This window comes from Chiloscyllium plagiosum, unplaced genomic scaffold (assembly GCF_037043375.1).
Source record: "Chiloscyllium plagiosum isolate Xiang-an unplaced genomic scaffold, Cpla_swu_hap1 HiC_scaffold_32, whole genome shotgun sequence".
Lineage (NCBI taxonomy): Eukaryota > Metazoa > Chordata > Chondrichthyes > Orectolobiformes > Hemiscylliidae > Chiloscyllium > Chiloscyllium plagiosum.
The window spans coordinates 2,370,544-2,398,525 of record NW_028270170.1 but is presented as its reverse complement, the minus strand read 5'-3'; the positions used below and the strand labels follow the sequence as shown (position 1 = coordinate 2,398,525).

General features: G+C 50.0%; 1 protein-coding gene across 2 annotated transcripts; it reads left to right on the top strand.

Moving 5' to 3' along the window:
* Positions 1-733: 733 nt before the first annotated feature.
* ccr7 (chemokine (C-C motif) receptor 7) lies at positions 734-27,228 on the top strand. Of its 2 annotated transcripts, XM_043674713.2 has the most exons (3): positions 734-1,042; positions 22,139-22,182; positions 23,772-27,228. In XM_043674713.2, the coding sequence occupies exons 1-3, from the start codon at positions 1,027-1,029 to the stop codon at positions 24,876-24,878; spliced, it is 1,167 nt and encodes a 388-aa protein (XP_043530648.1). In that variant the 5' UTR covers positions 734-1,026; the 3' UTR covers positions 24,879-27,228. The 2 variants fall into 2 exon arrangements, with proteins under 2 accessions (XP_043530648.1, XP_087833833.1); XM_087977707.1 differs by lacking the exon at positions 22,139-22,182.
* The last annotated feature ends 754 nt before the right edge of the window (positions 27,229-27,982 follow it).

Genomic DNA, 27,982 nt, shown 5'->3' with positions numbered 1-27,982 from the left:
CAGTGGGCCCTGAGGGCCAACCAGCAACATCTGATTGGGGACAATACCCTTGTTTGTTCAGTGTTGCTGGGTCAAAATCCTGCAATTCAGTCCCTAACAGTATTGTGGGGGTGACCCAGCACATTTTCAAGGAACATTTAGGGATCAACACTGGGTACTGGCCCAGCTAATAACACCCACATTGCAAGAAGCACTATATACTCAAAAAGAAGTAGGGATGGGATATAAATGCTGGCCTTGGCAACACTTTGTGACGATGAATTACAGAAGGTGTACAGTTTAACTTGGCCCACACACAGAAAGTCACTCGTGGGAGTCCGAGTGGGTTTCCTTTCGGGTGAGTTTGTTCCCGGAATCCCGGACAGTGGGAATTGAAGTTGGTGGAGCTAGGGAACTGTACAGACAGGAGGGGGATTGTGGATTCTGTGTAAATTCTCCAAACCAAACTAATGTTTAAGTCAATGTAAAACTCCCTGTTTGTGGTCAAGCTGCAACATTTAATAAATCCCCAGTGCTGTGACATTTACCAGAAACGCTGTCTCACCAAAGGCTGGGGAATATCGGGCGGTCCCCACTGTCCATTGTCCTCCGTTACTTTTTCTAATTGTTTTCCTCAGTTGAGTGTAAACTTCAGAAATGATCTTGCTGTTTCATCAACTGACAGGGAAGTCCCTAAACAGTCCACCTCCCTCGTTAGCTCTGTCTCATTTTATTAGCGTGTCGCTTGTCAGAGCATGAGCTATATCCAGCATTTCGCTCAGGCAGAGTGACAGAGCACACAAGCGAGCTGACAGTGCCAGGCACGCAGCAGGAGCAGAGTTTGAGTCTGAGAAAATCACGCAAAGTAATAGATTTAAAAAGTGAGAGGGATTTAGCCGGAGGGGGAGAGGAAGATTAAGGTTCTTAAGATTCTAGATGTCAAAGAATTTCACTGGAATCATATTTTAACAGAACTGAACTGATACTGCCTTTGTGAGAAGCTGGTGTCTAAAGAGAACTCTTTCTGCAGCTTTTACTGAAACGATCATGACTGCATCTGTAGGTAAGTGCAGATTGACTTGTTTCTCTGAATATTAACTGGTTTATCACATTTCTGTTAGAACAACCTGATTTATGAAATAGTAAAGTATCCCAGAGCCCAGTGTTCAGGCAGAGTAATACAAGCAATGGATAGGATGGTTTAGTCATAGAGATGTACAGCACGGAAACAGACCCTTCGGTCCAACCCGTTCATGCGAATAGATATCCCAACCCAATCCAGTCCCACCTGCCAGCACCCGGCCCATATCCCTCCAAACCCTTCCTATTCATATACCCATCCAAATGCCTCTTAAATGTTGCAATTGTACCAGCCTCCACCACATCCTTTGGCAGCTCATTCCATACACGTACCACCCTCTGTGTGAAAAAGTTGCCCCTTAGGTCTCTTTTATATCTTTCCCCTCTCACCCTAAACCTATGCCCTCTAGTTCTGGACTCCCCGACCCCAGGGAAAAGACTTTGTCTATTTATCCTATCCATGCCCCTCATAATAGGTATGGTTTAGTGATTATTAGATTACCACCATCTGTGGGAGGTTTCAATTACAGCAGTATGTGTTTACATTGGGCTTTTCTTTATAAATATACATAGAGGAATTATTAACAATATTGAAATTCAAGAAGAGATACAATTTTATTATTGTTTAAACAGGTAATTATGACAAATATTAAACAAAGTATGGACAAAATGAAATACTCTGCTGAATATTAAATGTATTCTTGATCTCAGTGTTTTACATTAGTTCATAATTGCAAATGTTACTCTATTTTGAAAGGTTTTGTTTAATATTCATTCATTGGACATGGACATCATTTATTGCCTGTCCCTAGTTGCCCCTTGAGAAGGTGGGAGTGAGCTGCCTTCTTGAAACGCTGCAGTCTATGTGCTGTGGATAGACCCAGAAATCCATTAAGGAGGAAATTCCAGGATTTGACCCAGTGACAGTAAAGGAATGGCAATAGATTTCCATGTCCGCATTGTGAGTGGCTTGGAGGAGAACTTGATAGTGGTGGTGTTCCCATGTATCTGCTGCCCCTTGTCCTTCTAGATGGAAGTGGTTGTGGGTTTGGAAGGTGCTGTCCAAGGATCTTTGGTGAGTTTCTGCAGGGCATCCTGTAGATGGTACACACTGCTGCTACTGAGCGTCGGTGGTGGATGTGGTGCCAATCAAGTGAGCTATTTTGTGTCGAGTTTCTTGAGTGTTGTTGGAGCTGCACCATCGAGGGCAGGTGGGGAGTATTCCATCACACTCCTGACTTGTGCCTTGTAGATGGTGGACAGGCTTTGGGGAGACAGGGAGTAAGTTGCTCAACACACGATCTCAGGATTGGATTTCTGCAGAATTGGGAGGACTCAGTGAACCTAAGAAATGGCAGGTGGGACTGGAATGTAGAGATTCAGTTCCCAATTCTGACCGATCCCATTTCGTCACAAAAGGTAATGCCTGCATTCAGAGAAAAACTATTTCCTCTGTTTTAAGGCATTCAGTGTGTGACTGTAGGAGTCACAAATTGATGGAGTAAACATCATTGCACATGAAGGGAAAAGTGCTCTATTTAAGTTTCGTAAACCCCCTTGAAAACAGATTGTTCTTAAGTTCTCAGTGAAGACTAAAAAAAGCTCCTGAGCTTCTTTAATTGACAGGCCATCTGCTGTAAGTGAGAAAAAGAACAATTCCACAGTTTCAACTGAAATCTTTGTTGACATTTTCTAAGGGCTGTTCTTATGAATGCTTGGCTGAGTTTCAAAACTTTCAATTCTCTCAGTAGGGATTTGAGTTTACAATTTGCTCATTAGCTTAAAATAATATTAACTAATATTACTATTGAATAGAATTAGATTTTAAAAAATAGATTAACCACTTGAAGAAAGTTGGAAGTTTTAAATGGCCTATATGAATGGGAGTCTTTTTCACAATGAAGAGTATATGGCTGAGATCTAGGTTCACTTGTTAGTGCTATTATTGTCCATCTCCATTGGCTTTTGAAGTCTGCCTATAGGGGATGAGAGTTTATAAAGATCACATTGGCCTATAGGAACATAGGATAGGGCCAGATCATTTGGCCCTTTGAGCTTTCTCCACCATTCAATAAGATCCTGCCTGATCTGGTTATAGTCTCAGCTACACTCTCCTGTCCAGCCCGACAATCCTTAATACTGGTCTCTTAATAAGCTACTGTATCCACCTTGAATAAGTACACTGTTCTAATCTCTAATACCTTCTGGGGAGAGAATTTAACACTCTAAAAATCCCTCTGAGAGGAGAGATTTCTCCTTGTCTCTGATTTAAAGGGGAGAGCTCTTATCCTTGAACTAGTCTGCTAGTATTAGCGCCCCCTATGAGTTGACCATACATTGGCATGGAGACAACATATAGGTAGGAGGGACATCAGGATGGTTGAGTTATGAGCTGCCATTGGGTATAATGGGAACATTTCATTAAAGCTGGATCTGCCAAGCACTTCAGTAACAAATTTCCATATCTCCATTTGTGACCTCCTCTTGAAGCTGGTCCTGATCAGTTTCTGGTCGGTGATAACCCCCAGGATGTTGATGATAGTGGTTCTGTAATGGTAATGCCATTTAGTTTCATGGGGAGATGGCTAGATTCTCTCTTGTTTGAGATGGACATTGTCCAGCAGTCCAAGCCTGTCCGTTGTCCTAGTCTTGCTGCATATGGGCACTGACTGCTGCTCCAGTAGCTGAGCAGTTGCAGACAGTGTGAAATCATTAACAAACATCTCACTTCAGACTCAATATGGAAGGGATGGACATTGATGAAGCAGCTGAAGATGGTTGGGCCTATGACACTACCCTGAGGTATTCCTGCAGAGGTCTCTTGGAGCTGAGATGACTGACCTCCAACAATCACAACCATCTTCCCAAGTGTTAAGACATCATACATTACTTTCAGTTTAGTGAAAATGTAAGTGTATAAGTGATGGGATGCCATTGTGGGATAGTGTAGGGGGATGGGCTTTAGTTAAGTGCACAGGTCAGCACAAAATCAAGGACCCAAGGGCCTGTTTTGCGCTGTACTGTTCTATGTTCTATTTAGAGGTCAATTTAAGAATATTCTGACCAGTCTTTTATAGTCCTGGAGAGTTCTTTGATCTCTTAATTTTGGATAGGATAAATAGACAAAGTCTTTTCCCTGGGGGCGGGGAGTCCAGAACTGGAGGGCATAGGTTTAGGGTGAGAGGGGAAAGATATAAAAGGGACCTAAGGGGCAACTTTTTCACACAGAGGGTGGTACGTGTGTGGAATAAGCTGCCAGAGGAAGTGGTGGAGGCTGGTACAATTGAAACATTTAAGAGGCCTTTGGATGGGTATATGAATAGGAAGGGTTTGGAGGGATATGGGCCGGGTGCTGGCAGGTGGGACTAGATTGGGTTGGGATATCTGGTCAGCGTGGACGGGTTGGACCGAAGGGTCTGTATCCATGCTGTACATCTCTATGACTCTATGACTGTGTGAGTGTGACGTGGGAGAGTTGACTGCATCATGTGTAGCAGACAGAAACGTTGTCCTCAGTTTTACAGTGAGCCATGTGGTTGGATGGGCATCGTTACCAGGGCTATTTATCAGAGTCACTCACTGCAGGGTCGATTGAAGCCAATGCAAGTGAAACATCAGGAAGAAAGCAACATTACACAAATTCCCATGCACACAGCAATCTGATTTGATTATTTATGCTTTCTCAGCCTTGAGAATTTCATAGAAAGCAGTATTCAATTCAAACAGGAGTTCAGAGGTGTACAGATCAACGATGAAGCTAGGAGGTTCCTGGACAGACCTTGCCAATGGCACACTGCGAGGATTGCTCTGCACTCTCCGTCCATGGGTTATTATTCACTAGATTTTAATGCTGCGTGTGAACAGGGAGCACTGCCTTCTTGTCTCTCTGTTTTCATTTCACATTTCCACGCTTTACTGCCTCATGCACCAAACTGTTCACAGATGGAGCAGATTGCAGTGAAATTTGAGTCTGTGGTTTAAACAGTGTGTGTGTGTCAATGCAGCAGGAAATCACTGAAGGCTGTGGTCACATTGGACATGTGCTGATCATCAACCAGCATGCGACTAGGTAAAAGTAAGTGATTGTTAAATTCTCTGACATTTATCTGATAGAATGCTCATAAATCTTTGATCAGGAAAGTCCTGGAGATATACTGGCAACTGTGAATACTAAATCTCTCTCGTCTGCTACCATTAACCCAGCTCCATTCTCAAACCACAGCCCAACTTCATTCCCCAGAACAATCCCCTTACCCCTTTCACTCCTGACCCCAGTAACCCTTGACCCCAACCACTTAACCCTAGTCACCCCGAACCCTAATCCCCTGCTCCCCCAGTCAGCCTCCGACCCCAACCCCCTGCCCTCAGTTACTCTCCCCCAAACCTCGGAACAACACAATCTCCATTGGTTAGACTGGGAGCGTGGCAAGGAATTTTTTTAAAATGACCAGAATCATAGGATGATGTTTGTGAACTGAATCAGTGTTTTGTTTTTGTAAGAGACAACTTCATCGATACTGAGTACTCACATGAAAGACATTCTTCGCTGTTTCCCCCAAAAGGAATGTTTAAACACTCAGCAAAGGAGGTGCTGGAACTGACATTCCTGGACACTCCGTCAATTCATAATCCGAATAAGTGAAGATGTCTTTATTTTGTGGGAACGAATTCATTCCTTCACCTGAGTCACCTCCCTCCTTTGGTCACTGTCTGAGACAGAACCACAGCAAGGACCGCCTCAGTGTCCTCTCTGGTCCTAAGTTGGGGTTTTGACATGATACATCAACTTCCTTGCCAAGACCCCACACTCCCCCCTCTGTACCATCTCCCCACGCACCATACTCCACCCTCTGTACCATCTCCCCAATGCCCCATACTCCCCCCTCTGTACCATCTCCCCAATGCCCCACACTCCCCCTCTGTACCATCTCCCACGCACCATACTCCCCCCTCTGTAACATCTCTCCACGCACCATACTCCCCCCTCTGTACCATCTCCCCACGCACCATACTCCCCCCTCTGTAACATCTCCCCACGCACCATACTCCCCCCTCTGTAACATCTCCCCATGCACCATACTCACCCCTCTGTACCATCTCCCCACGCACCATACTCCCCCCTCTGTAACATCTCCCCATGCACCATACTCCCCCCTCTGTACCATCTCCCCACGCACCATACTCCCCCCTCTGTACCATCTCCCCACGCACCATACTCCCCCCTCTGTACCATCTCCCCAATGCCCCATACACCCCCTTCCCCTCCCACTGTAACATCTCCCATTGCCCCATACTCCCCCCTCTGTACCATCTCCCCACGCACCATACTCCCCCCTCTGTAACATCTCCCCACGCACCATACTCCCCCCTCTGTACCATCTCCCCACGCACCATACTCCCCCCTCTGTAACATCTCACCACGCACCATACTCCCCCCTCTGTAACATCTCCCCATGCACCATACTCCCCCCTCTGTACCATCTCCCCACGCACCATACTTCCCCCTCTGTAACATCTCCCCACGCACCATACTCCCCCCTCTGTACCATCTCCCCACGCACCATACTCCCCCCTCTGTACCATCTCCCCACGCACCATACTCCCCCCTCTGTACCATCTCCCCACGCACCATACTCCCCCCTCTGTAACATCTCCCCACGCACCATACTCCCCCCTCTGTAACATCTCCCCATGCACCATACTCCCCCCTCTGTACCATCTCCCCACGCACCATACTCCCCCCTCTGTAACATCTCCCCATGCACCATACTCCCCCCTCTGTACCATCTCCCCACGCACCATACTCCCCCCTCTGTACCATCTCCCCACGCACCATACTCCCCCCTCTGTACCATCTCCCCAATGCCCCATACACCCCCTTCCCCTCCCACTGTAACATCTCCCATTGCCCCATACTCCCCCCTCTGTAACATCTCCCCATGCACCATACTCCCCCCTCTGTACCATCTCCCCACGCACCATACTCCCCCCTCTGTAACATCTCCCCACGCACCATACTCCCCCCTCTGTAACATCTCCCCTCGCACCATACTCCCCCCTCTGTACCATCTCCCCACGCACCATACTCCCCCCTCTGTAACATCTCCCCACGCACCATACTCCCCCCTCTGTAACATCTCCCCAACGCCCCATACTCCCCCTCTGTAACACCTCCCAATGCCCCATATTGCACCCTCTGTAACATCTCCCTATGCCCCACACTCCCCTCTGTAACCTCTCCCAATGCCCCATACTCCCCCTCTGTAACCTCTCCCAATGCCCCATACAGCCGCCACTGTAACATCTCCCCATGCACCATACTCCCTCCTCTGTACCATCTCCCAATGCCCCATACTCCCCCTTCCCCTCCCACTGTAACATCTCCCATTGCCCCATACACCCCCCTCTGTAACATCTCCCAACGCCTCACACTCCCACCCCCCCCCCGTAACATCTCCCAATGCCCCATACTCCCCCCTCTATACCATCTCCCAATGCCCCATACTGCACCCTCTGTAACATCTTCCAAGGCCCCATACACCCCCCTCTGTAACATCTCCCCAACGTCCCATACTCACCCCTCTGTACCATCTCCCCACGCACCACACTCCCCCCTCTGTACCATCTCCCCACGCACCATACTCCACCCTCCGTACCATCTCCCCAATGCCCCATACTCCCCCCTCTGTACCATCTCCCCAATGCCCCACACTCCCCCTCTGTACCATCTCCCACGCACCATACTCCCCCCTCTGTAACATCTCTCCACGCACCATACTCCCCCCTCTGTACCATCTCCCCACGCACCATACTCCCCCCTCTGTAACATCTCCCCACGCACCATACTCCCCCCTCTGTAACATCTCCCCATGCACCATACTCACCCCTCTGTACCATCTCCCCACGCACCATACTCCCCCCTCTGTACCATCTCCACAATGCACCATACTCCCCCCTCTGTACCATCTCCCCAATGCCCCATACTCCCCCCTCTGTACCATCTCCCCACGCACCATACTCCCCCCTCTGTAACATCTCCCCACGCACCATACTCCCCCCTCTGTAACATCTCCCCATGCACCATACTCCCCCCTCTGTACCATCTCCCCACGCACCATACTCCCCCCTCTGTAACATCTCCCCACGCACCATACTCCCCCCTCTGTAACATCTCCCCACGCACCATACTCCCCCCTCTGTAACATCTCCCCACGCACCATACTCCCCCCTCTGTACCATCTCCCCACGCACCATACTCCCCCCTCTGTAACATCTCCCCAACGCCCCATACTCCCCCTCTGTAACACCTCCCAATGCCCCATATTGCACCCTCTGTAACATCTCCCTATGCCCCACACTCCCCTCTGTAACCTCTCCCAATGCCCCATACTCCCCCTCTGTAACCTCTCCCAATGCCCCATACAGCCGCCACTGTAACATCTCCCCATGCACCATACTCCCTCCTCTGTACCATCTCCCAATGCCCCATACTCCCCCTTCCCCTCCCACTGTAACATCTCCCATTGCCCCATACACCCCCCTCTGTAACATCTCCCAACGCCTCACACTCCCCCCCCCCCCCCCCCCCCCGTAACATCTCCCAATGCCCCATACTCCCCCCTCTATACCATCTCCCAATGCCCCATACTGCACCCTCTGTAACATCTTCCAAGGCCCCATACACCCCCCTCTGTAACATCTCCCCAACGTCCCATACTCACCCCTCTGTACCATCTCCCCACGCACCACACTCCCCCCTCTGTACCATCTCCCCACGCACCATACTCCACCCTCCGTACCATCTCCCCAATGCCCCACACTCCCCCTCTGTACCATCTCCCACGCACCATACTCCCCCCTCTGTAACATCTCTCCACGCACCATACTCCCCCCTCTGTACCATCTCCCCACGCACCATACTCCCCCCTCTGTAACATCTCCCCACGCACCATACTCCCCCCTCTGTAACATCTCCCCATGCACCATACTCACCCCTCTGTACCATCTCCCCACGCACCATACTCCCCCCTCTGTACCATCTCCACAATGCACCATACTCCCCCCTCTGTACCATCTCCCCAATGCCCCATACTCCCCCCTCTGTACCATCTCCCCACGCACCATACTCCCCCCTCTGTAACATCTCCCCACGCACCATACTCCCCCCTCTGTAACATCTCCCCATGCACCATACTCCCCCCTCTGTACCATCTCCCCACGCACCATACTCCCCCCTCTGTAACATCTCCCCACGCACCATACTCCCCCCTCTGTAACATCTCCCCACGCACCATACTCCCCCCTCTGTAACATCTCCCCACGCACCATACTCCCCCCTCTGTAACATCTCCCCACGCACCATACTCCCCCCTCTGTACCATCTCCCCACGCACCATACTCCCCCCTCTGTAACATCTCCCCAATGCCCCATACTCCCCCCTCTGTAACATCTCCCCAATGCCCCATACTCCCCCCCCCCCCGTACCAGCTCCCCACACACTATACTCCCCCCTCTGTACCATCTCCCCACGCACCATACTCCCCCCTCTGTACCATCTCCCCACGCACCATACTCCCCCCTCTGTAACATCTCCCCAATGCCCCATACTCCCCCCCCCCCGTACCAGCTCCCCACACACTATACTACCCCCTCTGTACCATCTCCCCACGCACCATACTCCCCCCTCTGTAACATCTCCCCACGCACCATACTCCCCCCTCTGTAACATCTCCCCACGCACCATACTCCCCCCTCTGTACCATCTCCCCACGCACCATACTCCCCCCTCTGTACCATCTCCCCACGCACCATACTCACCCCTCTGTACCATCTCCCCAATGCCCCATACACCCCCTTCCCCTCCCACTGTAACATCTCCCATTGCCCCATACTCCCCCCTCTGTACCATCTCCCCATGCACCATACTCCCCCCTCTGTAACATCTCCCCACGCACCATACTCCCCCCTCTGTACCATCTCCCCACGCACCATACTCCCCCCTCTGTAACATCTCCCCACGCACCATACTCCCCCCTCTGTAACATCTCCCCACGCACCATACTCCCCCCTCTGTACCATCTCCCCACGCACCATACTCCCCCCTCTGTAACATCTCCCCACGCACCATACTCCCCCCTCTGTAACATCTCCCCACGCACCATACTCCCCCCTCTGTACCATCTCCCCACGCACCATACTCCCCCCTCTGTACCATCTCCCCACGCACCATACTCCCCCCTCTGTAACATCTCCCCATGCACCATACTCCCCCCTCTGTACCATCTCCCCACGCACCATACTCCCCCCTCTGTAACATCTCCCCAATGCCCCATACTCCCCCCCCCTGTACCAGCTCCCCACACACTATACTCCCCCCTCTGTACCATCTCCCCACGCACCATACTCCCCCCTCTGTACCATCTCCCCACGCACCATACTCCCCCCTCTGTAACATCTCCCCACGCACCATACTCCCCCCTCTGTAACATCTCCCCATGCACCATACTCCCCCCTCTGTAACATCTCCCCACGCACCATACTCCCCCCTCTGTACCATCTCCCCACGCACCATACTCCCCCCTCTGTACCATCTCCCCAATGCCCCATACACCCCCTTCCCCTCCCACTGTAACATCACCCATTGCCCCATACTCCCCCCTCTGTAACATCTCCCCACGCACCATACTCCCCCCTCTGTACCATCTCCCCACGCACCATACTCCCCCCTCTGTAACATATCCCCACGCACCATACACCCCCTTTGTAACATCTCCCCTCGCACTATACTCCCCCCTCTGTACCATCTCCCCACGCACCATACTCCCCCCTCTGTAACATCTCCCCACGCACCATACTCCCCCCTCTGTAACATCTCCCCATGCACCATACTCCCCCCTATGTACCATCTCCCCACGCACCATACTCCCCCCTCTGTAACATCTCCCCATGCACCATACTCCCCCCTCTGTACCATCTCCCCAATGCCCCATACTCCCCCCTCTGTAATATCTCCCCAATGCCCCATACTCCCCCCCCGCCCCTGTACCAGCTCCCCACACACTATACTCCCCCCTCTGTACCATCTCCCCACGCACCATACTCCCCCCTCTGTAACATCTCCCCACGCACCATACTCCCCCCTCTGTAACATCTCCCCACGCACCATACTCCCCCCTCTGTACCATCTCCCCACGCACCATACTCCCCCCTCTGTAACATCTCCCCACGCACCATACTCCCCCCTCTGTAACATCTCCCCATGCACCATACTCCCCCCTCTGTACCATCTCCCCACGCACCATACTCCCCCCTCTGTAACATCTCCCCATGCACCATACTCCCCCCTCTGTACCATCTCCCCAATGCCCCATACTCCCCCCCCCTGTACCAGCTCCCCACACACTATACTCCCCCCTCTGTACCATCTCCCCACGCACCATACTCCCCACTCTGTAACATCTCCCCACGCACCATACTCCCCCCTCTGTATCATCTCCCCACGCACCATACTCCCCCCTCTGTAACATCTCCCCAACGCCCCATACTCCCCCTCTGTAACACCTCCCAATGCCCCATATTGCACCCTCTGTAACATCTCCCTATGCCCCACACTCCCCCTCTGTAACCTCTCCCAATGCCCCATACTCCCCCTCTGTAACCTCTCCCAATGCCCCATACAGCCCCCACTGTAACATCTCCCCATGCACCATACTCCCTCCTCTGTACCATCTCCCAATGCCCCATACTCCCCCTTCCCCTCCCACTGTAACATCTCCCATTGCCCCATACACCCCCCTCTGTAACATCTCCCAACGCCTCACACTCCCCCCCCCCCCCCCCGTAACATCTCCCAATGCCCCATACTCCCCCCTCTATACCATCTCCCAATGCCCCATACTGCACCCTCTGTAACATCTTCCAAGGCCCCATACACCCCCCTCTGTAACATCTCCCCAACGTCCCATACTCCCCCCTCTGTAACATCTCCCAAGGCCCCATACACCGCCCTCTGTAACCTCTTCCAACGCCCCATACTCCCCCCTCTGTAACACCTCTCCAAGGCCCCATACACCGCCCTCTGTAACAACTCCCAATGCCCCATACACCCCCCTCTGTAACACCTCCCCAACACCCCATACTCCCCCCTCTGTAACATCTCCCAATGCCCCATACCCCCACCTCTTTAGCATCTCCCAATGCCCCATACACCCCCCTCTGTAACACCTCCCCAACACCCCATACTCCCCCCTCTGTAACACCTCTCCAAGGCCCCATACACCGCCCTCTGTAACATCTCCCAATGCCCCATACCCCCACCTCTTTAGCATCTCCCAATGCCCCATACACCCCCCTCTGTAACACCTCCCCAACACCCCATACTCCCCCCTCTGTAACACCTCTCCAAGGCCCCATACACCGCCCTCTGTAACATCTCCCAATGCCCCATACCCCACCTCTTTAGCATCTCTCATTGCCCCATACTCCCCCCTCTGTAACATCTCCCAATGCCCCATACCCCACCTCTTTAGCATCTCTCATTGCCCCATACTCCCCCCTCTGTAACATCTCCCAATGCCCCACATACTCCCATAACATCCCCCAATGCCCCATACTCTTCGCCCCGTAACATCTCCCCACGCCCCAGACTCCCCCTCTGTAACATCTCCCAACTCCCCACACTCCCCCCTCTGTAACATCTCCCCACGCCACCCTTGCCCCTTTCTTTGGTCCTACCTCAGCTTGAGGAGCCTCCCACCTCCCACTCTCTGTAAACCCAGACCGTTTAAAACATGCCACTTCACACCAAGTGTCTCTTCCCCTGTGGCCATTCACCTCCATTTGGTTCCTGCTGGCCCCCCTTCAATGTTAAAGTTCTTCCCCTTGTTTCACCTGTTGCACCACTCAATATGATCATGGCTGAACACTGAGCTCAATGCCATAATCCCAGCCTCCCCCCAGATGCCTTGATCACTTTAGTCAACAGCCTTATATCTACCTCCTCCTTGAAAACACATAATGTTTTGGTCTCAGCACATTGTGTGCTGGTGAATTCTACAGGCTCCCCCTCTCTGGGTGAAGACATTCCTCCTCATCTCAGTCCTAAAAGATTTGACCCTTATCCTTAAGCTATGACCCCTGGTTCTGAACTCCCCACCACTGGGAACACCCTTCCTGCATCAAACCTGTCTCGTCCTGATTAGAATTTTATCAGTTCCTAGGAGATCCTCCTCATTTTCTAAACTCCAGTGAATACAATCCTAACTGACTCAATCTCTCCTCATACGTCAGTCCCGTCATCCCAGAAATACGTCCTCCATGCACTTAGAGTCATGGAGTCATAGAGATGCACAGCAAGGAAACAGACCCTTCGGTCCAACCTGTCCATGCCGACCAGATATCCCAACCCAATCTAGTCCCAGCTGCCATTCCCACTCCCTCTATAGCAGGAGTATCCTTTCTCAGCTAAGGAAACCAAAACTGCACACAATATTCCAGGTGTGGCCTCACCAAGGCGCCTGTATAATTGCAGCAAGCTATCCTGGTTCCTGGACACAAATCCTCTCACTATAGAAACCTACACACAGTTTGCCTTCTTTACTGTAAGCAGCACCTACACACTTACTCTCAGTGACGACCAGTGTGTGAGGACATCCAGCTCCCGATGAACATTCCCCTCCCCCAATTTACAGCTATTCAGATAATAATCAGCCTTCCTATTTTTGCTACCAATTTGAATATTCACACTTTATCCACATTACACAGCATCCGCCACGCATTTGCCCACTCAATCAGACAGATCAAACTGCAACATCTCTGCATCCTCCTCGGAGCTCAGCCTCCCACCCAGCTTTGTGTCATCTGCAAACGTTTTGATATTATATTTAGATCCCTCGTCTATCTCATTAACTATCTGTGAAATCTCAGGCCTTCCTTAACCCCTGTATTGATCCCAGACTGGATTCTACACTCTGCACTGATACACTGCTTTTACATGTGGATTGGGAACCGCTGTGGATTGGAGCACTTGGCCGAGTCTACTGACTAACATCAGAAACACAACACACGTCCCCTTCCTTTCGTTATTCAATGAGACTGGCCAGTGAGTGAATGTGAATATTATTAACAAATCCTTTCCCCCCTTCCTTCCCCACTTCCCCCCTCCCTTCCCCACTCCCCTCTTCCTTCCCCACACTCTGTCCCTTCCCCACTCCCTCCCTTCCCCACTCCCCCCTCCCTCCCCCACTCCCCCCTCCCTTCCCCACTCCCCTCTTCCTTCCCCACACTCTGTCCCTTCCCCACTCCCCCCTCCCTCCCCCACTCCCCCCTCCCTCCCCCACTCCCCCCTCCCTCCCCCACTCCCCCCTCCCTCCCCCACTCTCCCCTCCCTTCCCCACTCCCCTCTTCCTTCCCCACACTCTGTCCCTTCCCCACTCCCTCCCTTCCCCACTCCCCCCTCCCTCCCCCACTCCCCCCTCCCTCCCCCACTCCCCCCTCCCTTCCCCACTCCCCCCTTCCTTCCCTACACTCTGTCCCTTCCCCACGCTCTCCCTTCCCCACTCCCCCTCCCTTCCCCACTCCCACCTTCCTTCCCCACACTCTGTCCCTTCCCCACTCCCTCCTCCCTTCCCCACTCCCCCCTCCCTTCCCCACTCCCCCCTTCCTTCCCTACACTCTGTCCCTTCCCCACGCTCTCCCTTCCCCACTCCCCCTCCCTTCCCCACTCCCACCTTCCTTCCCCACACTCTGTCCCTTCCCCACTCCCTCCCTTCCCCACTCCCCCCTCCCTCCCCCACTCCCCCCTCCCTCCCCCACTCTCCCCTCCCTTCCCCACTCCCCTCTTCCTTCCCCACACTCTGTCCCTTCCCCACTCCCCCCTCCCTTCCCCACTCCCCCCTCCCTTCCCCACTCCCCCCTCCCTCCCCCACTCCCCCTCCCTTCCCCACTCCCCCCTTCCTTCCCTACACTCTGTCCCTTCCCCACGCTCTCCCTTCCCCACTCCCCCTCCCTTCCCCACTCCCACCTTCCTTCCCCACACTCTGTCCCTTCCCCACTCCCTCCCTTCCCCACTCCCCCCTCCCTTCCCCACTCCCCCCTCCCTCCCCCACTCCCCCCTCCCTTCCCCACTCCCCCCTTCCTTCCCTACACTCTGTCCCTTCCCCACGCTCTCCCTTCCCCACTCCCCCTCCCTTCCCCACTCCCACCTTCCTTCCCCACACTCTGTCCCTTCCCCACTCCCTCCCTTCCCCACTCCCCCCTCCCTTCCCCACTCCCCCCTCCCTCCCCCACTCCCCCCTCCCTTCCCCACTCCCCCTCCCTTCCCCACTCCCCCCTCCCTCCCCCACTCCCCCCTCCCTCCCCCACTCCCCCCTCCCTTCCCCACTCCCCCCTCCCTCCCCCACTCTCCCTTCCCTCCCCCATTGTCTGATCTCTCTGTCTCTCTCTCTCTCTCTCCTTCTTACTCTGTTTCTTGTACTCTTTCCTTTGGTCACACCAGTCTGAATTTTATTCCATTTGTCTCTTAACCCCTTCATTTCAGGCTTGCTCTCAATCCCTTTTTTTTATCAGTCCCTTACTCAACCCTCATTCCTGTCTGTGGAGGACTATCTCATGCTCTTTATCACTCTCAATGTGTCGCAGTGTTAACTCTTCCAACCCTTGCCGCTCTCACACTCTTGTTTTCCATCTGTCTCTCTCTCACTTACATTTTCTGTTTCAATCTCGGTGTCTGATTTACGTACTCACTGACTCATTCTCATTTGGTTTCTACACACTGCATCGATTTCCTATATTTTTTTCATCCTTTTGACATGCTGTTTTGTCTCCTTTCTCATGTTTGACTGTTTCATCACTTTATTCTCATTCTTTAGTTGTCTGTATCCCTCTCCTCCTATTCTCTGTGTCCAGCTCTCGTTGTTTCATCACTGTCTATCCTTCACCTCTCTTTCACCTCACAAGGGAAATGGAAAGGAGCAGGAGAGCAGTTTTGCTGCATTCCAGGAGGTTGCTGGTCAGACCACATCTCGAATGCCCTGTACAGTTTGGAATCCTTATTTGAAAAATAATATAATTGTTTCAGAAGCAGTTAGAAAAATTCACTCAACTCATTCCTGAAATGAAGGAATTATTTTATGACGAAAGGTTGAGCAGCATGAGTCCAAACCCACTGGGGTTCAAAAGAAAGGGAATTGATGTTACTGCTGTGTAAGACACTGAGAGGATAGTTCTTGAGGGTTTTTCTCCCCGATGGTTGATGGCCTCTTGCCCAGAGAGCAGTTAAGGTTGGTCATTAAAGGCTGAGTTACAGAGAATTTTGATGAACTGGAATTTCAGATTATGGGAGGAGGGGCAGTCGGAAACATGGAGCTGAGACCACAACCAGATCAGGGGCGATCACATTAAATAATGGAGCAGGCTTGAGGAGCTAAATGGCTTCTTCCTGTTCCTAAACTCCTGTGGTCCTGAATCCCAAATTAAACCCAAGGAGAGCTGTGGATGAGCATTCTGACACAGACCCAACATTAACGTGTTGCTGACACTGGGAGCAAGCAGTTACAGAATTTGCAACAAGTCTTTTGGGTCTCAAAGCCCTTTGTTTGACAAAGATCACCAGGATCTCAGAGGATTAAACTCTCAGATACAGGTGAGCTCTCTTGGTTTTGCTGTTAACAGTGCAGTACACAACCTCTTTTTTTCAATACCTGCCTCCATCCTTTAGTGCAAAGAAGGTTTAATCCTGCAACATTTTTCTTATTTTTAAAATGCGACCTCCTGCTGTATTTCCAAAACTACCTGCTCCCATTTGCATTGTGTGACACTGTACCATTCAGTTTTATCCTTGCAATTGATCTGACAGTGAGCTGAGGGGTCAAGGAGAGGAGAATGCTACTGAGATTGTTCAGCCTCATCACAATCTACTGGCACGTGCTAGTCAGACAACAGGATTACACTCCATGGGATGTCCCACAACTGGCTATCCAGCTCCTGCTCTCTCTCTCTCTCTCTCTCGCTCTCTCTCTCTCTCGAGATTGCTTTGCTGTATTATCTGAGATCATTCTCAGTACATTCCACCTGCTGCAGAACAGAAGGAAGCTGGTGAAAGGAATCTGAGTGGATTTTGGAAGGATTTCATCGTCCGGTTAAATTTCGCAGTGCCTCTCAGCAATGAGACTGTGCCAGTGCAGTGCTAATGCAGTGCCAACCTGTCAGTGAGAGATCAACGTTTACACTGGGACCGTCTCTGGCACCTTGATTGGAAGCAAAACGCCAAAGGGCACAAAGATCAGGGGCTCTGCCCCTCAACCATGACCAACCATCATCATTGAACAACGTACATAACCACTGATTTAGTTGGTGGGAGCTTGCTTTGTGTAAATTATGTGGTTATGTTTCAACACATCAGAATTACAGAATTCCTATGAGGCATTTTGAGACAATCTTAGGACGTCAAAAGTGCTACATTAATGCAAATGAGTTTGCTTTCCCTATCTTTGATAGAGGTGTCCTTGGTATATCTTGCAGTTGGCCAAGGACCAGGAGAGATTCTTAACTTTAACCTCTCTTCTAGTTACTCTCCTTCTCACTAAACTACAATTTCATCTCATTTTACCCGGTAAAGTAAGTAGGGCCTTGTTTATCAGTGAATGATGAAGGATTCAGTCTTATTTTCAGATGTTTTACGTACTTGTATTTTCTCAGAAGGAGAGGGACAGTCCCTGTTCCAACAGCCTTTAGATTAAACCTTCACTGGAACATCTCAGGGGAAACTGGAAACTTCCACACAAATCAGATCATTATCCGAGTTTGCTTCCAGTTGCCAATCACCTAATTTCCAGGATTTCCGCCCTTTGCTTCACAATAACTTGCCTCCAGTAAACACGAGATGGCTTCTGGTAAAATAATCAACAGAAACCTGTTTAACCAACTTTAATAACATAACCATGACTTGTTTGAAGCTTTCTCAGAATGACAGACAGAAACCTGAGTTGTCTTAGTCTGAAGTTGTGGTAGCAGTGACACATGCAGTACTGAAGGTGGCTGTTCAGCCCATTGTATTTGTGCTGACCCCTCAAAAGAACTGTCCAATCAACTCACTCTGCTCTGTCCTGAGAGCCCTGCAAATATCTATTTCAAATGCTGATCCAATCCTCTTTAGAACATAATGATTGATGCTGTGAGCAGTCAGGAATTGAGTTGGGCTGTGTGGTGGGAAAGTCAGCAGGAGGAATTACCCTGTTCCTGGATGTTCCTACAGTGACAGTAGCTTGGCACTTTTCTGTCCATGTTTTTAATTAAATGGATGATTAACAGTCGTTTTACAATCATTTTACACTTGCTCAGGGGTGTTACTGACAGTGTCCCGGCTCCCTGCTGTGTGGGGTGACCCCTGCTGTGTGGGGGGGTGACCCCCACTGGTCTCTCAGGGAGGACAGCGTTGGGGGCAGTTGTGAGGGTTCTCTGAGGAGTTTCTCTGGGCTGTTGGTGCTGTGATTGGTCCGGTCACTCAGCCAGACAGATTCCTGTTTGATGGTATTGTGGTAATATCGCTGGCCAGAGGCCATGTCTAATGGTGTGGGGATCTGAGTTCAAACCCCACCGTGGCAGATGGTAAAATGTGAATTCAATTAGTGTCTGGAATAGAGGGAAAGGAAAGTAAGCCTAAGGGTGACTAGTCACTGTTTGTTGTTTAAACAAAAACCATCTGCTTCACTAAAGTCCTTCAGGGAAGGAAATCTGCCATCCTTACCTGGTCTGGTCTACATGTGACTGTAGTCAGATGTTGGCACTTACCTATGTCTTACCCAGTTAATAATGGGTAATAGATACTGACCAATGGTGACCAGCCATGTTTCTGCCATTCATGGTAGGGTTTCCATGGTGCGGAACCTACTTTTTGTCTGGCCAATGAGATATCCCGGCCTGTGCCTCAGGTGGCCTCTGACCTTTTGTCAATCACTTCAGATTTAGTGTTGCCTGGTTACCAAACATTGTGGGGCTGGAAACAGATTCTCCCTGTACTCCTCCACATTCTGAAATAAGAACTAATAAAAGGGCAAACATCTGGTCACCCTCTCATTATTGTGTGTGGGATCTTACTGTGTGCACAGAGACAGAGTGTACAGTGTACACATTACTTTTCTGAAGGGGCTGTGCAGCACGTTGACATGGCTGAAGCAGGGCACGTCCTTCTGTCAAATAAAAACCTTGAACAAGCCAGTGACCTGCCCTTGTGAAGAGGAACTGAAGCTGCTCCTTGTCTCCTGGGCCTTAAATGGCGCAATTGTACTCGCTCAAACAATTCTGTTTGTAAAAGATAAACCGTCAGATCGAAATCAGCACTAATTCATGGAGAGAAACTCGAGCTTTGTCTAACACCTCCGAGACACCTCCCCTCTGAGTAACCTCACTCTTGTACATCAAGGGCATGATCAGATCTCTGCGAGATGATTGCTCCAAGCCTCGAGGCTTTGTTCTGTAAGCCTGCAATGCAGCAACAATATCTGCATCGATCTGCTCTGGATCAGATAAAGCAGCTGAATAGGATGTGGCGATGAGCACCTGTCACTGAGCCCAGTGTCTGCAGCAACACCTGCTGCACATTTCCCTTCGAGGCTTTGATTCACTTGTACAACAGCCAAAGGAATAATTTAAATCTTTGCACTTGATCACATGACGACAAGAAGGCTCAGACCCGAGGTGAGAGAGGCCAGGCCTAGCTGGGACCTTCACTCACTCTAAGCTGCTGTTTGCATCTGGAACTTGGTTCTCTAAGGCTGAATGATTCCCATTGCCCAACAAGAACATGTTCAATTCCTCCTCAGTGTTTCCTCAAGGTGGGGAGCTCAATGTCCACATTTCCACCCCAGTCACATTTCCTCAGAGCACCTCTCCACCCGATTCCTCCCTTATTAGGACCCCCGCCCACTCTCCACCACAACCTTTCTATCAGCCTTACTGTATTCTTTAATCATCTTCTCACGTTATTGGGTGAGGTGTTATTATCTTAGACACACATGAACGTAAAGTCTGAGTTCAAAATGCATTAAGCACTTTTCTCGGGCTAAATTCATTTATTCATTCCATTTGAAATAACGAGTTCTGTTATTTCTGGGTAGCTGGGATGGGACATAAATAAAACCAGAACAATGTGTCTGACCACAGGTGGCAATCCGAATTCTTTTTCATTCATTTTGTGGGATGTGTGTGTCACTGCCCATCCCTAGCTTCCCTTGGAGAAGGTGGGAGTGAGCTGCTTTCTTGAACCACTGCAGTCCATGTGCTGTAGATTAACCCACAATGCCCTGACAAAGGGAATTCCACGATTCTGACCCAATGACAGTGAAAGAACGGCAATATATTTCCAAATCAGGATGGTAAGTGGCTTGGAGGGGAACTTGCGGGGAATGGTGTTCCCATGTATCTGCTGCCCTTGTCCTAGATGGAAGTGGTCGTGGGTTTGGAAGGTGCTGTCTGAGGATCTTTGGTGAGTTTCTGCAGTGCATCTTGTAGATAGTACACACTGACTCTCACTGGGGTACAGACCCACACACACTGACTCTCACTGGGGTACAGTCCCACACACACTGACTCTCACTGGGGTACAGTCCCACACACACACAGACTCTCACTGGGGTACAGACCCACACACACTGACTCTCACTGGGGTACAGTCCACCACACACACTGACTCTCACTGGGGTACAGACCCACACACACTGACTCTCACTGGGGTACAGTCCCACACACACACAGACTCTCACTGGGGTACAGACCCACACACACTGACTCTCACTGGGGTACAGTCCACCACACACACTGACTCTCACTGGGGTACAGACCCACACACACTGACTCTCACTGGGGTACAGTCCACCACACACACTGACTCTCACTGGGGTACAGTCCCAACACACACTGACTCTCACTGGGGTACAGTCAAACCACATACACTGACTCTCACTGGGGTGCAGACCGACACACACTGACTCTCACTGGGGTACAGTCCACCACACACACTGACTCTCACTGGGGTACAGTCCCAACACACACGGACTCTCACTGGGGTACAGACCCACACACACTGACTCTCACTGGGGTACAGTCCCACACACACTGACTCTCGCTGGGGTACAGTCCCACACACACTGACTCTCACTGGGGTACAGTCCCCCCCACACACTGACTCTCACTGGGTTTCAGTCTCACACACACTGACTCTCACTGGGGTACAGTCCCACACACACACTGACTCTCACTGGGGCACAATCCCGTACACACTGACTCTCACTGGGGTACAGTCCCCCACACACACTGACTCTCACTGGGGTACAGTCCCACACACACACTGACTCTCACTGGGGTACAGTCTCACACACACTGACTCTCACTGGGGCACAATCCCGTACACACTGACTCTCACTGGGGTACAGTCCCCCACACACACTGACTCTCACTGGGGTACAGTCCCACACACACACTGACTCTCACTGGGGTACAGTCTCACACACACTGACTCTCATTGGGGCACAGTCCCCCACCCATTCTGAATGTCAGTGGTGGAGGAAGCAAATGTTTTGGATCCCGTGCCAATCAAGTGAGCTACTATTTGTCGAGCTTCTTGAGTGTTGTTGGAGCTGCGCCCATCCAGGGCAAGGGGGGAGTACTCCACCACACTCCTGACTGGTGCCTTGTAGATGCTGGACAGGCTTTTGGAGGCAGGAGATGAGTTACATGCCACAGTATTCCTAGCCTCTGACCTGCTCCTGTAGCCACTGAGTATATCTCGTGAATCCAGTTGAGTTTCTGGTGAATGATAACCCCCAGGATGTTGATAGAGGGGCGATTCAGTGAAGGTAACATCACTGAATGTCGAGGGACGGTGGTTAGATTGTCTCTTACCAGTGATGGTCATTGCCTGGCATCTGTGTGATGTGAATATTATTTGTCACTTGTCAGGCCATGCCTGGATATTGTCTGGATTTTGTTACAATTGAATATGGACTGTTTCAGTATCTGAGGAGTCTGGAATGGGGCTGAATATTGTTCATTAACTAATCTCTCTCTTTCTCTGTCTTGTGATAGGTTCTGTTATTCAAACACTCCTCATTCTGGGCATGATATCTCAGGTAGGTGAAAATTCCTTTCAGTACTTAAATAGAGACAAACAAGAGATATCTCACTGATCCCACTTTGTTGGTCTGCAATATAACAAGAGTAGACTTACTCTGTATCTAACCCTGTGCTGTCCCTGTCCTGGGAGTGTTTGATGGGGGACAGTGTAGAGAGAGCTTTACTCTGTATCTAACTCTGTACTGTCCCTATCCTGGGAGTGTTTGATGACGGATAGTGTAGAGAGAGCTTGTCCATTCCAGTCTGGAGATGTTTGTGGTCAGTAAATCACAACTACTGAATGTTTCTGTTTGCCCTGAGATATAGCTAGGGCAGTCAAAGTTACAGTTGTAAAGTTTCAGGCTTATTGAATTCAGGCAGTATGAGGCAGGATGTGGTGAGGTTGAGGTGCCAGAGAAATGTACAGAGAGACAGAGCCGATGGCACCTGTCCTCATTAAAGGTGGAGAAATGAGTGAGAAGGAAAGTGCCGGGCTGAATACGAAAGTCCAAGAGGTTGTATATATTTACTCATGAAAATAAATATGAGATGTAATTCTTAATTTGCAAGCAGTCCTGGAGATAAAATCTCCACTGCTGTACAGTCCCACACACAGAGTCTCACTGGGGTACAGTCCCACACTCACTGACTCTCACTGGGCTACAGTCCCACACACACTGACTCTCACTGGGTTACAGTCCCACACACACACTGACTCTCACTGGGGTACAGTCCCACACATACACTGACTCTCACTGGGGTACAGTCCCACACACACACTGACTCTCACTGGGGTACAGTCCCACACATACACTGACTCTCACTGGGGTACAGTCCCACACACACACTGACTCTCACTGGGGTACAGTCCACATACACTGACTCTCACTGGGGTACAGTCCCACACACACACTGACTCTCACTGGGGTACAGTCCCACACATACACTGACTCTCACTGGGCTACAGTCACACATACACTGACTCTCACTGTACTACAGTCCCCGCACACTGACTCTCCCTGGGGTACACTCCAGCACATAGTGACTCTCATGGGCTACAGCCCCACACACACTGACTCTCACTGGGGCACAGTCCCACACACACTGACTCTCACTGGGGCACAGTCCCACACACACACTGACTCTCACTGGGGTACAGTCCCCCACACATTGACTCTCACTGGGGTACAGTCCCCCACACACTGACTCTCACTGGGATACAGCTCCCCCCCACACACTGACTCTCACTGGGGCACACTCCCACACACACTGACTCTCACTGGGGTACAGTCCCACACACACACTGACTCTCACTGGGGTACAGGTCCCCCACACACACTGACTCTCACTGGGGTACAGTCCCACACACCCACTGACTCTCACTGGGGTACAGTCCAACACACACTGACTCTCACTGGGGTACAGAGTTACACACAGACGCACACACTGACTCACACTGACTCTCACTCAGATGCACACTGATGAGTTGGTCCTGGGGACCTTGTGTCTGTCAGTTTCTCAGTCAGTGTCTGGGTGATTTTCCTGTTTTGGGCTGTTTAATCATGATGCCTCTGTCTTTCTGAACAGATTGTGTTCTCTGTTACAGCTTAGCATCTGCTCCACTGTGCCCCCACTCGATCTTACAACTACCATGTACGATGACTATGACTCGACCGATGAGCCGGTGTCTGTGGATTATGATCAGTTTGTACAGCAGTGTCAGAAGGCAGACGTACGGTCTTTCCGCCAGTCCTTCCTGCCAGCCATCTACGCGGTCATCACTGTCCTCGGCTTCCTGGGTAATGGTCTGGTTGTCATCACCTACATTTATTTCAAACGACTAAAGACCATGACAGACGTGTACCTCCTGAACCTGGCCCTGGCTGATCTGCTGTTCCTCTTTACCTTGCCATTTTGGGCTGTCAATGTGGTGAAGCAGTGGGTCTTTGGCCCGGTGATGTGTAAGACTGTCTTTGTGCTGTACCGGGTCAGCTTCTTCAGTGGCATGCTGCTGCTCATGTGTATCAGCATCGACAGGTACTTCTCCATCGTGCGAGCTGCTTCGGCCCATCGCCACCGCTCCAAGGCTGTGTACTACAGTAAGATTGTCTCTGTTTGTGTCTGGCTGTTCTCCTTGGTTCTGTCCATGCCTGAGCTGCTGTACAGTGGCCAGAAGCAGATTGACAATGGGCTGCTCTGCAAAATGAACCTGGACAACAGCACAGTTCTGTTCACAGCAGGCACACAGTTAGCTGTAGGCTTCCTCATCCCTTTTGTAGTCATGCTGTTCTGCTATTGTGTGATCATTAAGACTTTACTATTGGCCAGGAATTTTGAAAAGAACAAAGCAATCAAGGTAGTCTTTGCAGTGGTGCTAGTCTTCCTCCTGTTTCAGCTACCCTACAACAGTGTGATGCTGATAGACACCATCAACGATGTTAATGCCACTGTCACCAAATGTGAAGTGAGCAAGAGAATGAATATAGCCATCGATGTGACAAAGAGCCTAGCCTACGTCAGATGTTGCCTCAATCCTTTCCTGTACGCCTTCATTGGAGTCAAGTTCCGCAATGACCTGTTGAAACTGATGAAGGAGATGGGTTGCATGAGCACGGAGCAGCTGATTAAATACACCCACTTTAAGGCCACCCTGACCAGTAAACGTGGTTCCACTGTAACAGACACAGACAGTACAACCACCTTCTCCCCATGACACCGTGCTGTCTGAACCCACTGACAGTATCTCCTTGGGAGACTCACCTGGACAGTCATGCAAAACCCACCTGGACTTTCCAAATGAGAGATTTTCACAAAATGTTAATGTGTCAGCGAGATGGTCCTGGAGAGAGTCTGCGCTAAGACAACAACATTATCTTCATCGATGGTGTGCCCAGAGAGCACTGCTGCAAGTACTGACCGGCCCCTCAGTCTCCGTTTCAAACTGCTGGCTGCAATTGTGAACAATTCTTCGATTTCCTGATTCTTTGACTTCAGATTTAAGTTGTCTCCCAGCCTGATCTTTCACCCTGCCTCACCAGCAGGTTGGCAGTAATATTCACAAGAGTAGGTTTTATTAACCATTGCTGTGGTTACATAATCTCCCACATTCCGAGGGACATCACACTCATTCTCACTGCACTGACAGACACTGTGCTTTCCAAAGTTTAGCTCTTGCTCCAACTCAAATACAAACAGGTCCCGAAACCCAGGGGAACAACTACCGAGTGGGTGAAATAATCTGTAGTCATTCCCTTGTTCCAGTTTTGAGACCCTGGTGTATCCCACTGATAGTCAGTCTGCGTGGGGCTGTGCTCCAGTGAGAGTCACCTTCAGGACAAGGGGAGAAAACTACCTTTAAAAGAATGCTTTATGCAGTTGTTTGTATCTATTTCCCATTTATTTTCTCCTGATAAATTGAAATTAAGAATGTGATGTAGATTCTGTAATGCAAATGTGTTGAATTCTGTCAAAAATGTAGAGGTGTATTTAAAAACAGAAAATTAGGAATGGGCTTTGGAAGTTCCTTTTAAAGTGTTGCTCCTGTTACTTTCCTCTGCTTTTACATTTTGCACTTATTGGTATGTTAATATTTCACGGGATAATCATCACATCAGGGTCACAGCTCCAGGTATTGAAAAGGGAGGACCAATTTTGATTTCCTGTCACAACATCTCTTTAAAAGTGAGATATTTCTCACATTCTAAGCCAGTGCAGGTTTCCCCGAATTTCGGGCACTCATGTGGCTGAACTCTCTACCTCAGACTCTCCCTTTCCTTGTCTTTGCAGTATTTTACACTGGCTCTTGACCAGTTTGTCTCCTGCCTCGTTTCCAAGAGAAGGGGGTACCAATAAACACAATCCCTACTGACACCAAATTCCCAACCTCCCACAGCCCAAGAAAATCCTTCATTCCAACACAGCTGCTGCCTCCCACCGGCCAACCCTGACTCTCAGCATTGAGCCCCCCCTCCTATTCACAATCAGATGGAATCAGGAGTCGCTTTAAGACGAGTCAGACCTAGAAACCAGTGAATGTGAAAAGCCAGTAATCTTCAGAGAGCTATCATGACCAGGGCACCATGAACATCTGCATTATTGGAATGTTCCTACTTTAAAATTCTCACCCTTGTTTTCAAATCCTTTGATGGCCTCATCTCTCCCGATCTCTGTAATCTCCTGCTGTCAACCCTCTGAGATCTCTGCAGCTCTTCTGTTTTTGGCTTCTTGAACATACAGAATTTTAATCCCAGTGGCAGCTTTCACTGTCTACCCCTGTCTGCCTCAGATTTCCTTCTTTAAGCTGTTCTTTAAAAGCAACCCCTTTCACCTGTCCAAATATCTCCTCACGCAGACCTGATGCTAGATTAAACTCCTGTGAAGCGCTTTGTGAGGTTTAGTATATTAAAGTCACCATATAAGTACAAGTTGTTTTAACTTTTGTACTGTGGTAAAATTGAAGTTATGAGATTGTGGGTGATGAAGATATCAGTAATTGGATCTCTTTCAATGAATGTATTGCAGTTTAGCACATTTCTTTTTTTAAATTTTTCAACATGTTTAATGCCAATGTATTGCTAATTCTAACTTTGTGCCTGTGTAATATTACTTTGAGTAATTGTATTTAGAAGCAGAGTTATAAAGTGTGGCGCTGGAAAAGCACAACAGGTCAGACAGCATCCGAGGAGCAGGAGAATCGACGTTTCAGGTAGGACCCTTCATCGGGAGTCCTGACCCATGAGTCCAAATGAAGGGCTTTTGCCCAAAACGTTGATTTTCCTGCTCCTCGGATGCTGCCTGACCTGCTGTGCTTTCCCAGCACTACACTCGCGACTCTAATCTCCAGCATCTGCAGTCCTCACTTTCTCCTTGTACTTAGGAGAGTTTGGAGTACCAAATATTTTTGTATGGATTAATCATCTTTATTGTAAAAAGAATGCTTTCCTGTAATAAAAGCTCGTCTTAAAATGTTCCAGTTGATACTCTGTGACATTTGTTTGAATTGATTCACTGTTGGAATGTTTCTGACACAGCCTGGTAATCCAATTAAACCTGTTGCACTATAACCTGGTGTTGTGTGATTTTTAACTATGTACACCCCAGTACAACACCGGCATCTCCAAATCATGGTAATTACTACTCAGCCGAAAAGCTCAACATCTTTATTGAGGAGTGCACAGGACTGCACAGCCTGGAGTTACATGCATATAACCAGAAAGAGTATTAACAGCCATTTTCCTGACCTCATTCAGGAACTTACAACAATCTGACCTTTCCATGCTCACTTTTAGTGAAAAGTGATTTTTAAAACTGAAAATAAACTTAGTTGGCCACAGGTGGTTTTGAACTCTGGACTGTTAATCCAGCCACAGAATCCCTTACATTGGCCCACAAAGAAACACATTTCACTATCATTCAATTAGCATTCAGACAGACTCTCACTCACAAGCATTCACTCACACTGTCTCACACTCACTCTCACTATCTGACTTGAACTTAGACACACTCTCTCTCAGGCTCACTCATTTACACTCACACACAAACTCACTCATTATCATGCAGTTAGGACATAGTGAGCGCTGCAGATGCTGGAGATCAGAATCGAGAGAGTAGTGCTGGAAAAGCACAGCCAGTCAAGCAGCATCCGAGGAGCAGGAGCATCAACGTTTTGGCCTCATTCCTGATGAAGGGCTTATGCCCGAAATATCCATTCTCCTGCTCCTCGGATGCTGCCTGACCAGCTGTGCTTTTCCACCAACACACCATGAGCATGCAGTCACTCACACCACCCTCACTCACTCACATTCTCTCACTCTAACT